Below are 18,687 nucleotides of genomic sequence, written 5' to 3'. Positions count from 1 at the left end.
TAACAAGGGCCACAACATGTAAATCAAATAAGTGACTGTGGCTCTATACTCGCATCCTTTTCTCCATGTTTTCCTCCATTTACATAAAGTATGACCATGCAGGCATAAAGCAGAGCATACACAGAGACTTCCAACAAGTAGATTTTGTCATTGCCATTGTTTCCTAACCTCTAAATTCAGGTCAATTAAAAATGTCTATCACTCTCGTCAGTCTGGAAATTAAAAATGTTCTTGAAACAAAACATAACATATCTTGAACCAAAAGCTTGAGATTTAATTGAGATGGTATGCACTTCCGTTGAGTGTGAAACAACTCAAGTAGAAAATTGAACCGGTGGTTGCTGTTATGTGACAGCATGTGCTGTAGTGGGATGTGATGACAAATTCAGTGAACTGAAGTTTGTGTTCAAAGATTTAATTGTCAAAAACTAGGTGTTTTCAGATGCTTTATGAAAAGATACATAAGCTTCCTTTTATCACCCTCCAATATTAAATCAGACTTAACTTTCCCAGTTAAAGTCAGGTAGAATTCAAAAACTATTTCCATTTGCTAAAACCTAAAACAATGAGTGAAAACTTTGTAGATTTTTTTTATATACGTTCTTCAAAGTTAGAAGTATATATGCATGGACATTATCATGCTTTTTCCCTTTATCAAATTGGAAAAGCCCAAATGATTATGTTAAGTTAATTCAAATGTTTTGAATGAGTTAATTTATAATATTTTGGTGAATTGGATTTTAAGACGCATCTCTAGCACATTGCCTCGTAGTGTATCAAAATCAAAAAAGAACTGTGGTCCTCAACAAATCTGTTTTAAAAATGTTCAGACAGGGGACGGATTCTGTTTTGCAGAATGTGAATGTGTTTTGGTTTGAAATGTGCAAGTCAAGCACTGGATTCCCCCCCCAAAAAAAACAAACATAAGAGAGCGTTATTATCCCTGGGGAAACAAGTACTGTACAGCCACAGCCTGAAAGGCCACTCAACAAGGAAGAAGCAATAATTGTAAAGCATTATGAAAAGTCAGAAGGAAATTTATAAATACACTCATGAACAAAGACCTTAATATCTGGAGATGTGTTGTGGATTAATTAGAAAATAATTTGTTTGACCAAATGACTATTAAATTAGAGCGGTGGTTCTTAACTCCCAGTGCTCCGGGACCACTGCCCTGCATGTTTCAGGTGTTTTCCTTCTGCCACACACTTGACTTCAATAAGTGGTTGTTTAGCAGGCTTCTGTGGCACTTAATGGCATACAGAGGAAGTCATGCAATCATTTGAATCAGGTGTCCTGAAACAGAGACACATCTAAGACATCCAGGGCTGTTGTCTCTGAGAATTGGAATTGAGAAACACTGACTTAAGAAGAAAAAGAGGGAAGTCTGCAAGTCTGAGAACACTATTCTTACTGAAATATGCAGGTGGCAGACTCATGTTGGTGGGTGATGGTGCTGCTGCAAGAGGGACTGGTCCACTTCACATAATAGTTGGCAACATGAGGAAAAACCAGTATGTGGAAATATTGAAGCAACATCTCAAAAAAGCTGTGAAGTTAAATTTTTCGACAAATGGGTCTCATAAATGGAGGATGACCCTAAGAATACTGCTAGATGGCTTAAGGATAAAGTTAATATTTTATTGTAGCCATCACAAAGCCCTTATCTCTGCAGTGAAACTTTGTGAGCAAAAACAAGGTGTGTGAGAGCAAGGGAGCCCACTTATCTAATCAGTTACACCTGTTTTCCTAGGGGAAATGGGACAAAAGTCTCAAGCATAGGGAAAGATAATGTTTGTCCCAGGTCATAAAATGTAATAGCCAATAGTCAAATACAAACCAAATATATGTAAGCTTCAAAAATACATAATGTTATGTCATTGTGACTGAATTACATCAGGAGAAGTATGTGTATTTTAATATGTATAGGTGATCTTGTTTCAGCTGCATATGCATGCAGTTCAAATTACTGAACATTACTAGATATATGAGTAGAAAATTTACTAGTTTTTATAAAATATGTCAAAAGACCAGGGGTACATAACCAGCAATGGTCTGTAGACCAGCCTTTTTGAAATGTTACAGTACAATGCTTTTGCAATCAAACGTTTTGAGGGATGAGGAAAAAACAGGATTTTTTTCATGGGTCATTGATAGGTCAGGATCACTGGGATACTAGTCATCAGATCTAGTTTAAAAAGGCTGCCTTCACCATCAGAGTTCAATTTATTTTGAAAATGAAAGTCCTTTTCAAACCTTACACAAATCTATTAATTTCTCTGATGAGATTCAAAACCAATGTGTCCATGAATAATCTAAGATTGGATATGAAATATTTCAACATGTAGCCATTAAATAACATTTGATACTAATTATACATCTGCACTTGCATCACATAGTGGTACATCATGAAGTTCAGGATCCATTTATGTCTTCCTTTTAAGGCCAATATTGAAACATTTATTTTGAATCATCTTGTGATAGTTTACTATAAAAGAACAGGAGCCAAGTCGTTTATGCAAACTGATTTTTCAGCAATTACTTTATGAAAGCTTGCTTATGAAAATTCATTTTCTTCTACAGTACATCACTGTATATACATTTTATTTTTATCTTCTGATTTGAACCACCGTTGTACTGGATGTAATTACCTCTGAAGCAGAAAAAAAGCAAAGTGATAATATAAATAAAACGCATGCCAAGGTATACTGTAGGTAAGGGAAGTGCTGAGATCAGCAGGGTTAGCTTAGCCCTTGGAGAAATCAAGTCAAGTCTGCTCTGTAGATTTTAGATTGTTTTGAGGAAGAGTGTTAAAGTCATTCATGATTTTTGTTTTACTCAGAAAATATTGGCAGTTGCGCAATGGTTACAATGTTCAGAAAGAATGTGTGTAGTGTTACAACTTTTCAGTGGATATATCACTCCTTCCTTACCTTAAACACATCATTCCAATCTAAGTTTGGAAGTCATATTTTCCAAAGAATTGGGGAAAAAAAGAAGAGTCATTGAAAAAAGAAAAAGATATATATACTTTAATCAATACTTTTAATTCTAGCAGATATGATTTGTCATATTTTTTGCATACAGTGATTTAAAATGAAATAAAAATGCACAACCTTTTTTCCCCCTCAGAATCCTCTGGACTAGATAACATATGACAATGAAAACAATGGCACAGAGCATGTATTTACAACTTTAACACGGTGTGAGCCGTGCTCACCAAACTGGAAGATCAGCAGGGTATAGTCTAAAATTATGTTCATTTTGCGGATATATAAATGACTGAATATCTCCACAAAAGGAGTAGTTATTCGCAAAACTTTACACAAAACGTAAAAAACATGCAAAATGAAACAATTCTGTTCTTAAAAGAATAATTAGAGTGAATATGAGGAACATACCCCTTTTAGATTCTTCTTCCCCTATCCCATATTAAAAATAGACAGAATGTGTTAACTGTAATCCTTGGCTCTTTGAAAAAAATACCATTGATTTGAATCACTGGCTTTTTTTTAATGCAATATTCATTTTCCTGGCTATGGTATAAATTTACATACATTCTTTTGATTTACACCTAAGTAAAGCAAATGTATTTTTATGAAATATTCAAATACCGTCATTCCTCATTCGTTTCAAACACATGGGCCAGTGCATTTGATACTGTATAAGTATTTGTCCCGTACAGATTTCTTTTTGCCTTTTTGTCACACTCAAGCATTTCAGATCAAAACTTGTCCTAGTTAATACTAAAAGAGTCCTCTTATGGTCGTCTTTCAGCTGCATGTAATGCTGCTGTCAATGCAGCATAAACATCTAAAAGGTTTCAATAAAAACTGGAAATCTAGAATGATAAAATATGTTGTTTAAGAACATCAAACTACAGTACATCTATGTACACAGATGTCACAATTCCTTCATAGGGTCAAACGTCGACACTGGTACTTAGTTTATATTCCATGATGAAATATAAATTTTTTTCTCAATGGACTTTTAAATATTCATATGATGTATCAGAAGAAACCCTTTATAAAAATCAATTATTTTCTAACATGTCTAGGAAAACATTTACAATAGACTATTTTTAATGCAAGTTTCAAAAACAAGTTTAAACATGTCAAGGTAAAAAAAAAAGTCATTCTGCACTATATTTTGAGTTTTGCAAATGGAAACTGTAATCCATGGACACCCATTTATCTTGGTCATAAATGCCCCATCAAGAGCCCTTACATGTCAGCTTGAAATATGAATTCGACTCCCTGTCCCTGAATGCTGTGTGCAGTATATTGACATTTGTTGTGCTTGCGGCCATCTGGCTGAAGGCTTTTGATGTAGATTTTTTTCAAAGACTTCTTTGGGGATTGTTCATATAATCCAGGGATGAGAAGAATATGATGGATATTTTACTATAACAATAGCCTATCTTTGGCATCATTTTATTTTCTTGTTTGTGTCTTTTACCTATTTGGTGAATTGTATCACTGTATCACTAAGCTTCACAGAAATACTGATCAAAAATTTGGCACCGGGGGATCTTATAGGTGACTCCATGTCAATCTCAGGTGAATTACCAGGCTGCTACATGGACCCTGGGTAAAGCTGCAAAGGGCTAAAGAGGCCAAATTGTAACAGATTGCAAACCTAAACCCTTGCCCTTAAGCAGGAACAAAAGGATGGACTTTAGGAATGAGGGTGCCAGTCATAGCGTAGTTGATGCTGGGCTTGGTATAGGGTGAGTCCCATCTGCCTCAGTCTGCTATTTTGGAGAAACAAAGAGAAGCTTTTTTTTTTTTTTCTCATCTCAACCAAGCTTTCAAACCGTGTTGGCAAAATGCTCTTTCCAGTCCCCCTTGTCCTCATTATAAACACAAAGCTGTAAGTCCAAGATTGTTTCTACCCTTAGAGAATGTCAGCCTGGGAGAATCACAAAACCCACAGGCAGCAGTGACATATTATATTTCCAATAATAATGGGACATAAGTGAAATAGAGCACAATTGTGCCCATACTCTAGTGTATTTAACATGGGCACATTCTTTACTAACAACTTTGTGAGACCCAGAGATGATTTTATGTGGCTGCTTCTAGACATCATTCTATATTGATTGCCCACCCATACCTAGCTGCACAGTTAGGCATAAGTTAAAGCACAAATGTGCTGAGAAGATTGCAGAATCTTATTCTTCACTCTTCAACATCCACTGACCAGTCTAAGCACACGGCAATGTGGCTGCACCTCCAACAGTGGCATGATTAATGGGTTTTAGGACTGGGAAACTTGTTCTGTATGACACCAGCTTTTCTCTATGTGTGTCATCCTTTTCCTCCTCCTGACATCTACCAGAGTCTCGCTCTCTTTGCAGCCATCTACATCACTAGCTGGTTGGCTGGGCGAGAGGATCTGATATGAGCTGACAGCATAGTAATAACCCATGCAAATTGACTGGGTGGGGTGTGAACACAAATGCTAAAAGCACAAAAGTAATGTTATTTAAAAAGCATCTTTGAGCTTCAATCCTCACATCCTGTTGCAGTTGGGGAATAGATGTTTTGAGAGTAGCAGACTCAGGTATAGGGAACTCATACTATGCATTTCAGCTCGACTCCCTCTACCCCCTGAGAGTAGTAAACTTTGATTGTTTTTCCAGCCTGCTGTCTCTCTTCACCTCAGCCACAGCCTATAGAACTGTGTGACTTGTCAAAATAAGGAATGAGAAGTTAGCAATTCTTTCATGATTCACTAGGCTTTAGAGAATGTGAAATGAATGGTCTTTTCCTCACCTTCACACATGCATGTACATGAATTTCAAAAGAGTTGTTTCTAATGCATGTACATCTCAGTGCGAATAAAGCAGCATGTGGTCATGTTGAATTGTATATCTGTATTCTGTTCATACATTTTACATTGCAAATTTCTTGCCTAGGAGCCTGTAACTGTGGTGCTCAGTCTCTAACACACACATCTGGTATCTACTCACACTTGCCTCAAATGCATGTTGACACTCCCATAATTAATAATTTGCATAAAAAATGTGTTGCAGTATGAGTTATTAGACTTTGCAATGGTAGCACAACAATTATAAGGCAGGTATGGAGTCCAAACAAGAGTGCAATTTAGTACACTGAAAGAGTGATGCATGACTTCCAATGTACTAAATACTCTGTGTACCTTCACATATACATGCTTGTCCTTACGACGGCTATCGTATATTTCCAGCTGTCATTGAGGAAGAGGGTGGGTACACCCTGAACTGATTGCCAGTCCATCACAGGACCACCCAGAGACAGACAAGCAGGACAAATAATTACCCACATACACTTAGTAAAGACCAGTTAACATACACTTAGTAAAGACCAGTTAACCTAACAGTCATGTTTTTCAACTTTGGAAGGAAACCAGAACACCTGGAGAGAATTCTTGCATCCACAAGGAGGAGATTCAGGCAGAAAGACCCAATGGAATATGTAATATACATGGAGAGTAAAATAGTACCTTTTGAAATTGTTTGAATTTTATAAATGTTTTCAACTGAAGAGCCATTTAGATTAATTGGAAGCCGTACATCTGTAGTTTCACTTTTATCTTTTAATTTTAATTCTTCTGCTTTTTTGTCCAAAAGTTTGAAATGAATATCTTTTACATTGTAATGACAATGTGTAAAGTTAATGCAATACTTCAGTGAAATACAAAGAATGCTGTTATGTAATGAATGTGAGGAGAAAAGGTTGATTATTTCTTTGTGTTTAGGAACAATGCTGTGTGCTTTCAGATAAGTCACACACAAAATGCTAATATGCAATGAATGTTTAAGCAGCAACATACTTACATACTCATTCATTAAATTAGAACATTATTGAAAAGTTAATCTAATTCATTAACTCCATCTGTAAGCGAAACCTTGTATATATTATATATAGCCAGAATAATGTTTTCAAGCTTTTATTTCTGGTAATTATGATAATTTTCCACTTGTTGCTATTGAAAACCAAATATGTAGAAGGAGAATATTACATCTGACCTATCCTACAACTTTTAGATATATCCCTTCTTCTGCACACCTGAATCAGATGAATGGCTTATAACCAGGCATGTGCAGAGCTTAATGGCTTAATGAGGCTTTTGATTCAGTTGTGTTGGAGAGAGGTTGCATCTTAAAGGTGTGGATGTGCTCCAGAACTGGACTTCAGCACCCCTGGATCAGACAAATAAAAAAATAATTTTCATATATGAATGTGGGCTCACTAAAAAGTGTGTTTAATACCTGTTTAGGGTTATTTTGAAATGGTACTTTTAATCTAATAAACAAGACTCATCAGAACACATTCTAATTTGTTCAATATAACTGTATTTCAAACATTTTGATATTAAGAATACTAATTGGCAATATGTTCATACTTTCAATTAAAGCAGAAGAATATCTTTTAGGTTTTCTAGCACATGTAGATTCAATTTGAGTTTTAAATTTCTTAAAAAGGATAGAGGTTTCTTTGAGGCATTGAACAGGCTGCAGATTTCCTCACTTATCCATTAGCAGGTTTTATATTTTCCTTCTCACATTCTCTTTGAAAATTACCAGCATAATAGTGCTTAGAGACGTAGAACAAAAACAGGTGTTAGTAAACAAGAGACAGACCAAGAAAAAATTGACATGAACATCAGTGTTGCTACTAGGACTGATGGAAATAACTGATGTTTTCAACACTATTCTGAGATTTTCAAACCAGACTCTCCTCTGCACAACTATGCCTTCAAATGCTGTCCATTAACATCACAAAATGGATCAATGGCCAGGATGCAGCCCAGTTGATGTCCTTGCACTGGTAATATATGCTTGGGTTTTTGCTGATAATGTGGACACAGCTCTCATTTTGGCCATAAAAGAAGTCCTTTCTTTTCCTCTACAAAACAGTTGTACGTTGCCAAGGAAGGCTGAGAAGTGCGATTCGTCAATAGTTGGAAAAATCTTTCACTTTTTTTTTCTTAAAAATTCAGACCATCACCCCAGACTGCCTCTTTATCTGTGTGATTACACTGGATAGAGAGTAAAAATGTTTTCTCACAAACCACACCAAAAAATAGGCAAGCAAATGTAAGTTACCTTTTAAACATGATGTAATTCAATGTTCTTTTCATGAAAGGGAAGGAACTAATAAAAGAAAGTAGAATAAATACATTAATGGAACACATATATTAAAGGAAAATTGTATCATTTGAATAATATGTAAAAAAAAAAAAAGTAAAACTGAAAAACAGATGGTTGAAAATAAACTGATAAGGTAATCTTTTATCTTTATAGGAATATTGAAGTTGATGTTCTGTGTTGATTTTAAGCAAGTCGATGATTTCTGCTCATCCCAAGCTTTTAGGGAGTTGGATCTAGAACTGAGCAACATATCAGCTGAGGATACATGATCCGGTATAGTTCTGGTCCCTGGAGCTATAGTGAGCAGTGGACCTAAGGGGGTCCAGACAGACAGGGGAAGCATTTATTGCCCAGAATGGTGCCTTGAGGAAACTGTGGTCTTTTATTTGCTCAGATTTGTAACTGCTAAATGGCACAAACAAATCCTGGTCTGACAAATAAGATCCTATTTTCTTGTCTTGGCTTTTGATTAGTATGCAATGGTCAACATTTAACACAGCACTGAGATCAACCAATCCAGAAGTACATCAATTTTAAGACAAATTTAAAACCTATACTTATACCTTGTATGGAGTGTTGAAAAACCTGATTGTAACACTCTGGAGAGATTTATTTATTTAAAAAAAAGACAATCTAAATCAGCTTCATTGGCCAAGAGTGTGTACAACTACAAGGAATTTGATTTTGGTCACACTCGCTCACACATTTAAAAGTAAAGAGAAGAATATGTACATATCTGTATCAATGCCCAACATATTTTAAAGGCAGCTTAGAATAGGTCAAATATGCTTGTTTTGTTTAACAGTGAAAAAGCTGTCTACTCAGGCTGTTGGGTCAGACAGACAATTTATGTGAAGAATTCATCTCTGTGGTGGTTGTCAAATGCAGCACTGACCTGAAGGTAAAAATGTTCACAGCTTGTGTTGAGAATGTGTGGGGTCTGCAGAGATGTTAGCTGCCCTTTTCCTGACAATACAGCTGTATAAGTTCTGCACAGAGAAAATCTCAGCCCCAAGGATGGTCTCTACAGACCTGAACGTTTGTTCCAGTTCTGCCTTGTTCTGTTTTGTGTATAAGCCAAACCACAGAGTGATGGAGGAACGCAGTACTGCCTGAATAATAAGTGTAGAAGATGACCAGCTGCTCCCATCAAAGATTGAATTCCTTGAGTTGCTGCTGGAAATGTAGTCTTCGCTGGTCATTCTTCCAAACATTGTCTATGTATGAGGACCAGCTCAGGTCTGAGAAATGCTGGCTCCTCGGAACCAGAAGTGATCCACTGTAGCCACGTTCATTTACAGACATGTTACAGTCCTGCATCAAACCAATTACAGTAGTTTCATGTGCCAACTTCAGAAATTTCACTAACGTTCTGAGGTGCAGTCATTTGTCAAATTATTTTGATAAACAGCCTTTTCTAGGATCTTTTGTTTTAGCTATGGGGCGTAATAACTTATCATGGATGCATTTGATTTAGGCTTCTTAATGAAAGTTATTTAAAAAATAATTATTTATTCACTTATAAAAAAAATGTAGACTTACAAAGAAGAGTAACCAGCAGAAACTGCAAAGCAATTCAAGACAAAGAGCTTAACGAGAAAACCATAAACTAAAATTTAAAACATTATAGGCTAGATTTAGCAATGATCAAACACAGTAGCCGCAACACTCAGAAACAACCTCCAGATTCGTTGGGGTTTATGGCAGTGGGGGGTTATAGAAAAAAGAATAAATTGATATTTATAAAGATATAGACTGGTGAAAGTAAATCAGTGGAGTGACCCTCTCTTTTTTGTCTCTTTCCCCCTCCTCACACCTACATGAAGATTAGTGTTAGTTTGACTGTGGTTTTCTTTCTCCAGTCTATATGAGGACTAAATCAGCATAAGCTGTTGCATCAAACTGCACCCTTCTTAATTGAAAAACTGAAATATTTATGTGTTGTTTTCAAATTAGCCTTAAAGTGTGACCATCTTAGTAAATCCAATTCTATTTGAAAACAGGAGCTGAATCTCTAACTAGTGGAGAGGAGAGATCTGCTGTCTAATGAAGTATGAAAAGCTTAGAATTTATCGTCACAGCCAACCATCTTAATCCTGTACAGGCCTGTTGTGTTTGCAAACAGCATGCTACACACACTAGGTCTCAGTATTAATCATGTCAAATGTTATACCAGGGCTTATTGCTGTCTCAGGCTTAGTTTCCCATTAGGTGGCCCCCTCCCATGGGCTGAATTCAACACAGCACCCTGATCAATGTGCAGCTCTCCTCAACTAGCTTGACAGGCGAGTGCAGTTATTTATCTCAGCATCAATATTTATCATTTAAGTAGAAGTCATCAGTTTCATGAAAAGAATTAACTCACAATGTCTTGTTTTAGTGTATAAAATTGTATATATTTATACAAAACCTTGATGTTTTAAATTTATAAATGCTAATACTGTCTAAATAACTTACATCATGGTTTGCCAATTGGACTAAGGGACAATGTTGAGTGCACATTTGCTGGAGTATCTAGAAAGAAAACTTCTCCAAATAGAATTGAGGAAATTGATATTGTTTTCACATTGTTTATCCCTCTACATGCATTTTATGTATTGGCCTAACTTGACTCTGCTAGATGAACTGCAATATGCATAACCTCAGTGTTAAATCCTTAAGCATGACAACTCAGAAGCAGACCACTGACAGCTAATCATATGCCACGATGAAGCAGGCTTGTCAGTAAGCTAATGGAGTGTTCTAAGGTTAATTTACAACCATATGAGTTCTATCAATAAGCAATTAAGAGATGTGGAAACCCAGAGGCACCCAGGCCAGCAGCTGAATCCCGTTGTAAACCCCCTACCTTCTTTAAATCAATTAATTGCTTTGGCATGTCTGTTTAAAAGTGTTAGATAGATTTACTCATAAAAACGGACACATTAAAAAGGCACCACTCCCTCTATGACCTTCTTTTGTCAGCATCTTCCTTAAAGCATGGCACTTGTATTCATAAATCGTAACTTCAAAAGATATCCTTATCTCACCTCATGACTGCCTTACTATCCAGTAGGTTACATGAATTCCTACTGTGATCAGAGTTTGGGCCTTTTGTAGTACGAAAAATCTCACAGCTAAATCTCAAGTGAAATAATATCCCAGAAAAGCACAAAAGTGTTCTGAGCACAGGATGAAAGCCTTTTGAAAACAATATCTGAGCACAGTGAAAACTTACATCTCCATTTCATACTTTGAGATCTTCCTTTAAATTTGAGTCATCTAAATGAATATTTTGCATTTAATCATTAAATGTCAAAATATTTATGTTTATTATGAAAGTACTTTTATATATACACATGCTTTAGATCAGGAGTCAACAAATTGACGACAGAGCCATTTTTATCCTAGATTCTAATGAATAGAACTCTTTGAGATTTCAATTGGAGATATAAAAGGTTTTATAAGTAAAATTTATTATTATTAAATGAATCAATGTCTTAAAGTTAACCAGAAACTGCCTCAGACTGTTAAAATGTTAAAATGCTGAACTGCTTGTTTAAAATTTAATCTATTTTGTGTTAAGTGAAACAATGTTGTGATTGTTTAGTTTAACATCAAAATCTCAATCAGCCTATTTAATTTAAACAAAAACAAACAGGCATTTTATTCTGGATGACAAATGTACTGTTTATGGAAAATGGTTTATGGAAAAGAAGGGCATATAGTTTGAAACCTAATTGTAGAGTTCCTATGCAGATATTGAACCAAGCCTAACAAAAACTGATACAAATATGTTTATTAAAATGTATCCTAAAAAAAACAAACAACCCTGCTCAGTTCTGCACAATCCACCATTAAACTCATTAAGAGCCATTGTGAAGCACCCAGGAAGCCACATGATGCTCCAGAGCTCCGGCTGTAGAAGTTAACTAGCTGACCACTGGTAAACTATGATATGATGGAGAGGTTATGTCCATGTTTTGTTTTTTTTTTTGTTTTTTTTTATCAACGTGACATACGTTGTTAAATTGTTGTTTCACCAAGATTTCCCTCTGTCCTTCACAGCTCCTCCAAACAACATATCAGTGCTGGCTGAGAACACTCCAGCCCCCTTCAGTCGATACCAAGCTCAGAATTTTACTCTTGTCTGCACAGCAAAAGGAGGAAAACCAGCCCCATCGGTGAGTTTAAGATGTGTTTTGTTTTTTGTTTTTTTCTTACAGAAAAATAAAACCTTTAATTCACCTGTTATTTTTTCCATTGGCAGCATTTTTCTTTTCATGGAAAAATGTTGGACTGTCAGTTCAATGGTTTCATGGTGTGTAAGAAAAGAAAGGATCCAAAAGCAAAATTCAAAGGCTGAAGTGAACTCAAAGCCTTAGAACTCTTCTATTCGTCACACACAGAACAAAACTAAAACCACTTAAGAGCAAGTTATCTATAAAGGCAAGGCCACCTAAGACCACAGATGATCAAGCAGGAGCAGAACAGATAATACACTCTCAATGGTAGTGCAGAGAGCAAAGGATTCAGGAGATAATACTTCCTTAAGAGCTGATGACAAATGTGCATTAGGTGACCGGCAATCAATTACAGAGTCTGTGTGTGAGGGGAGGGCAGAAAGAAGGACAATTTAAGGGGATTGACAAAGGGAATAATGACACAAGGCCAAATAGTGGCACAGAAACTTGAAGCCTCAATGAATCCATGCAATAGAGTACACATTACCATGGCAAGCTTTTGATCTCAGTACCTCCCACAGATGTTCAAAGATTTTTTTTTTCCTAAACAATGCTCATTTCATTAGTAATGGTCACATTCAGTAGAGTTAATTTAATGTGGTGGCATGGTCGTGACTAAATGTAAAATGATCATAAACAATACTCTTGCACTTAAATTTTAAGAATCAGAATATACAGTTTTGCGGTGCTACATGTATGCCATCATGTGCCAGTTTTTTTCCCCTCGACATTCTGGAGAACAAGAAAAGGCCTTACAAAAACGCTACATATTTGGTTTTATATGAGCTTATGGACACTGCAGGAGAGCATCCATTTGCTGTTCATTCTCAACAGACCATTAATCATTGTCCACTGGTATATGGTAATGGACTGCAGACTATGAGCACACCTATCTGTTGTAATTATGAGCCCAGTAAGAGGTGAATACAAGGTGAAAATGATTTCCGGTACTTCCTGTTTGATGCCGTGATGAGTGAGGTTCTCCCCTGTTGTGATTTCATGCAGAGTCTTAAGCCATGTAAGCTTAGAACTGCTGGATCATTTTTTTCTAAAAGATAATGGAGACAAAGATGTCTGACAGCTTACAGCTGGTCAGCAAGCAAGAACTGTCACTGTGTCATTGGATAAGTTACACTGTTATTAATGAGCTTTGTCGTTCACACAGCAAGCTAATGAATGAGTTGAGAAAACATTAAAATAAAGAACCTTGCTGCTCAATCCACAATTATTCTATCAGATTGCCAAAAACACATATATAAAACAATAAAAGTTTCAGGAAAAAAACGATCCAGGTTTCACTAAAGCTTTAACTGAAGAAAGAAAACATCATTGCCTCAAGTAACATTGCTTGTTACTTGAGGCAATGAACAAATATTTTATTTGGATTTTACCATCATAAGAAAGAAACCAACAATTGTACACTAAAGGTTTTAATAGATTATAAATGTAAAGACTTTGCTAGCTATACCTAAGTGAGGTTAAAAATATAATGCATAAATAATGTAAGAAAAAATAGCCTCCAAGTCAAAAATGAGAAAATTATTTAAAGTGCATTATCATTGAAACAAATCAACTGTTGACCCAGAAAAGCCCCAGGTTTCAATGGACTGTAATTCAGAAAGTGAATCTCAAAATATCTTCAGAAAGACTAGTTAAATATTTTATTTAATTTCACCATAACAAAGGATCATAATGCTGGTTGAAATTTTGAAAGTGACTCGACTGTTAATTAGCTATAGAACCACAAATCCTTCTTGATGTAAGAAACACTCTTCAGCTTTTCCCTTTTCTTTCCAAACATCCCAGATGACTAAGGGCAAATGTCAAACTCAAGGACTGCATGTCAGCAGTCCCCAACCCAGTGGGCAATGTGAGCAATTCAGGTTTTGATATGCGTACGAAGAAACAAGTAGACTGCTTAAAATGCAGGCATATTCACTCTCACATAGTCAAGAATGTTAATGTTAAAGAAATGCATACTGGGTAAGTAAAATTGACTTTAATTAAAAAAAATAAAAAATGCATGGATATAAACTGAAATAGATAATTATGTGGGATTTCTTACCATAACAATTATGGGGGCAATGTGTTGTTGTGGAGATGCACCTGCATTCAGGTTGAAGTATAAACAACAGAAAACATCAAAGCAAGCATCCTTACTGCAGAAAAAAAAAATTAAGTTTGAACCTCTGAATGTATCCTATATCCTCACATTTGTCAATTTTATTTAAAGGTTGGCTTTTCCAATGCTATTTTGATCACTGAAGAATTTAACCCCACTGGCTAAATAAAAAAAGACAAATAAAACACTGAAAAACCATAGCTTTTACACCAGCATAGCACTTTTCAAAAGTGTAAAACTAAAAATATATGTTTCATTCATACACTGTAGACATAGATTTTTAATTTTTTTTCTAATGTAAGCATAACAAATTAGGAGAAGACTCAGATGTAACAGCAGCCATTCCTCTCTCACGAAGAGGGTGTAATTAGATGGGACAACACCTGCGAGCAAATGTCACGAGAAGAAAAACTCCTTGAATGTTATTAGTGCTCCTTTAGCATAGAAAAAACAGGTCAAAATCAGATTTTGAAATACAGAAAAATCTATGAGAGAAAAAAAAATCCTCAATATACAGTATATTCCTCAATATACGGTAATATGAGTGTTGGGACAAACATTATTTTGCCTCCTCTTCATAGCTTTAAGTCAGATGATTAGATTTATGTTAGCTTTGGAGTAATGCAAGATGCAGGATAATACTGAAAATACAAAAAAAATGTACAAGGTAGCCTTGTAAGAAAGGGAACCCTAATCCTAACAAAACAATAGAATTTTAGTTGCAGCCTTGGTAGTTTATAATCACTATCTATTGAGAAAAAAAACAAACAACAAGTATGTACATACTTGTTTTGCGTGTTCTCCCTTCCGCTGGAAGGCTGTCCTTGTTTTACCTGCAGTTAAACTTTTTTGAGATCCTAACTGAAGCCTTAGTAATGCTGCAAAATGCCATGAAAACTTGGTAGGATGTATCAGTGTAAGAAATATGAAAATGTTTTGTCTGGACATTTTCTCAGCTACAGCTCACAGATTTACCTCACAGCAGGAAACTTTCTGCTGGAGATGCAGTCTCACAGGTTGACATGTAACTGAAAGGTTCAAGCAGACTGTCTTGAGAGCATAGAAAGCAGCAAAAAAAAAGTGTAGCAAAACTGGTGAATGTTCTTTCTTTGTGTTGATATTAATATTGTGTGTATTTGAACTTTTCGACAACATCAGGGAGTGAGTGGAAAGCCAGGTGAGCAAAAATCAGAATGTATCAGCAAGTTACCACAATTCACATAAACAGTAAATGCTACAGAACACTAGCTGCTACATGCAAACACTGTCTTAACGTGGATCTTCAAAATGTTTTACTTGTCATTTGGGTTGGGAAATCTATGCAAGACAGTCTGAAGTGAATGATGCTTGCATACTGTCACACTTCTCTTCCCATTCTTACTTTTACAAATGATAGAAAGTAACCAGGGAACCTGCAGTCTGAGAGTGCTCTGTTGTAAACCTATAACACAATCAAAGTTCTGCTATATCACTGCTTGGTTATCAAGAATAAATTTTTTCATTTAACAGGGAGCCAATATAGACAAAGTGAAATGTCATATTTTTTTATTTTAATTTTTATCAGGATGCTTTAGATAAGCAGAAGGCTTGTAGCCTCATTTTTCATACTTTTTAAGTAATAGTTTACAATAGTCCAGCCTTGAAGTCCCATATACACTAATTTGTTTTCAGCATCATTCCTGAACATGAATACTGCTGAGAAGTTTGTCAATATTTTGGAGGTGAAATAAATAAATCTAGAAATTTCCTAGTCAAAGATACCACCAAGATTCTTTCGTTATTACTTGAGGCCAATTTAATGTTACAATCATTAAAAGTCAGAATCAGCTGAGCCCTAGCCCATCACCAGCTGCTGAAAAAAAGACAACTGTTTTGGCAGGATTTGCCAAAATACCTCAGCTGAAGGAAAGATCTGTTCCTACTGTTGCAAATCTGCAGACTAAATATGACTTAGCATTCGACACCGCTTTATGCGTCCTTTATAGTTGTGCAGGATGCTCCACATCTTTTGGTCTGTGTCAGGGTCAGAGATGTATGGTTGTACAATTGCATTTCTGGTTTTGCAGCCACTTTCACATTTATAAAGTCAAAGTATAGTATAAGTTAGGTATGGCTACCAGTAGCTTATTTGCATATTAGTGACGTAGGCGTAAAACAACTCATGCTGAAAGGAGCTCAAAATAGACAGAACTCAGCAAGTGAAATTTTACATGAGAATTATTTTGTGCAAAAAAATGAATGAACATGTTGTGTATGGCTCATAGACCTATCACACCTTGTTCAAGGAAACACAATAGGTCCCCTTCAAGTCATCTTGATTGAGAAAAGGGTTTAAGTAGTGGTTTTATTATAGCAACCTTAAAAGCCTCTGGTAAATATCCATTTACTAGGGATAGATGAATCATATCCAAAATGGAGATGGTAATCAAAGGAAACATTTTCCTAAATAATTTGGTTGGAATTGGGTTTAAGTTGAAGGCAAGATGAAGCTAATGTTTTAAAAATTCAGAAAGCTTCACTGAAAAAAAAAAAGGTTTTATGCTTACCTCCTATGCCCCCTCATTTTCTAAAGGCCTCTTCAGGGGAGGATGTCAATGATTCTGTTTTTCATCGAATGCATTTTATTTGTAAAGAATCCCATAAAGTCTTGACTCCTGAGAGCTGAGTGGCTCAGTAGATGCACTTTTAAAATATGCAGCTTTGACTTAAACCAGCAAGCCAGACTCCCAGGGTCTAATTCCCTTCTTTTCAACAGGGTCTAATGCAACATGCAATGAAATAGTAACGCTGTTAACAAGAACATCAGGTTTTGATGGGGTGTGAATTTGGTTATTGTCCTGTGCTGTGTTGTTCTGTGTTACTGAGGAAAAATAAAATGGAACAGATAAATTAAAGGTTGTTACAGCATTGTCTGATAAAGATCTATGATAATGCAATTTTCTTTCAGGGCCAGTGCATTGGTTAGATTAAAAAGTTTTTGTAAATAAACTTGTTAAAAGTTAAAAAAAATTGTCTTGAAAAAATAGTTATTTGTTCACACTTAATGACAAATCAACCCAAGGTTCCAGGTTATGAAAACAAATGTGGGTAGGTCTGCAGATGTTTTGTCTTTGAAGAGAGATAATTTTTACTAAACAACATTTACCGTAATTGTTTTATTATGTTATATAATACACTTACGTATAAAATAAAATAAGTATATTATATACTTATTTAATACAGATAAATTACTTATACTTATACTTAGGATTTAGAATTTGCTTCTAATGGATCCTGTTAGGAGCAAATCCTGTTAGGTTATTTGGTTATTTCCTGTTAGGTTATCTAATTTGGATTGTCAACAAAACTCTCAACATTTTATCAGCCCATTCACTCAGTGGTGCAATATGTGTGCAACAGTATAGAAGCAGCAGAGAGGTGCATTAAACTACGACTCTGCTTCCTTCTGCTGACAAGCTTTAACTTAATCTTTTTTCAGCAGGACTTGCCAGCTGCTTATTCTGTGAAAAGTACTTATGTTTGTTTTAGTGACCATAGTATCACTGCTTGAGTGGTCACCAAACTGCCCTAACCTAAACCCCATAGTGAATGCTTAGAGGATTTTCAAAAGGAAGAGGAGCAACACCAGACCGAACAATGGCTTTCTCTTTTTCAATTGAACAACATTTACTGAACGATATTAACATTTTAATGATATTCAGTTTTAGAAAGAATCACCTGTGATGTAACTGACTGTTCTACATATAACCTTGTTCAGGTTAAGGCTATCATAAACTGCTGCCTATGTTTTTTTTGTTTTTTTCCGGAGTAAATTAAGAGCTGTTTAAATGTGAACACCATATAGCCGCCATTTGTACAATGATAGGGTCTCTGCATCACACACTTATTTCTGTCTGATTTTCTTTATGCAACCTTGAATACATATCCATTACTTCTCTCAAAGAACTTTTGTCTGACAATGATGGCCAGAGTGTATATTATATTTTTTCTTTTATATTCAAAAAGCTTCATTTTTCTTACTTCTCAGCCTTGATCTTATGTGCTGTGGTGGGTTCCTGCTTTGATCTGCACCTTGATATACACATGACCGTGCAGCAGTTTATTTCCGAATATAAATCTCTCTTCTTCAAGGCTAAATTTTTCTTTCAAATGTTAATGCTTTTCTGCACTTTTTGCTAAGTTCTAATGGTATATTTTTGAAA

General features: G+C 35.6%; 1 protein-coding gene across 3 annotated transcripts in view; it reads left to right on the top strand.

Annotated features, from left to right (window-relative positions):
* igsf21a (immunoglobin superfamily, member 21a) overlaps positions 1–18,687 on the top strand; it is a 190,172-nt gene that overhangs the window by 142,296 nt on the left and 29,189 nt on the right. For all 3 annotated transcript variants that reach the window (XM_032548854.1, XM_032548856.1, XM_032548855.1), the window contains one exon: positions 12,188–12,303. In XM_032548854.1, the coding sequence (XP_032404745.1) occupies positions 12,188–12,303 (116 nt within the window). The remainder of the gene's footprint in view (positions 1–12,187; positions 12,304–18,687) is intronic.

This window comes from Xiphophorus hellerii, chromosome 20 (genome assembly GCF_003331165.1).
Source record: "Xiphophorus hellerii strain 12219 chromosome 20, Xiphophorus_hellerii-4.1, whole genome shotgun sequence".
Classification (NCBI taxonomy): domain Eukaryota; kingdom Metazoa; phylum Chordata; class Actinopteri; order Cyprinodontiformes; family Poeciliidae; genus Xiphophorus; species Xiphophorus hellerii.
Note: the sequence above shows the minus strand (reverse complement) of the source record. Positions and strands in the feature narration are given on the sequence as shown.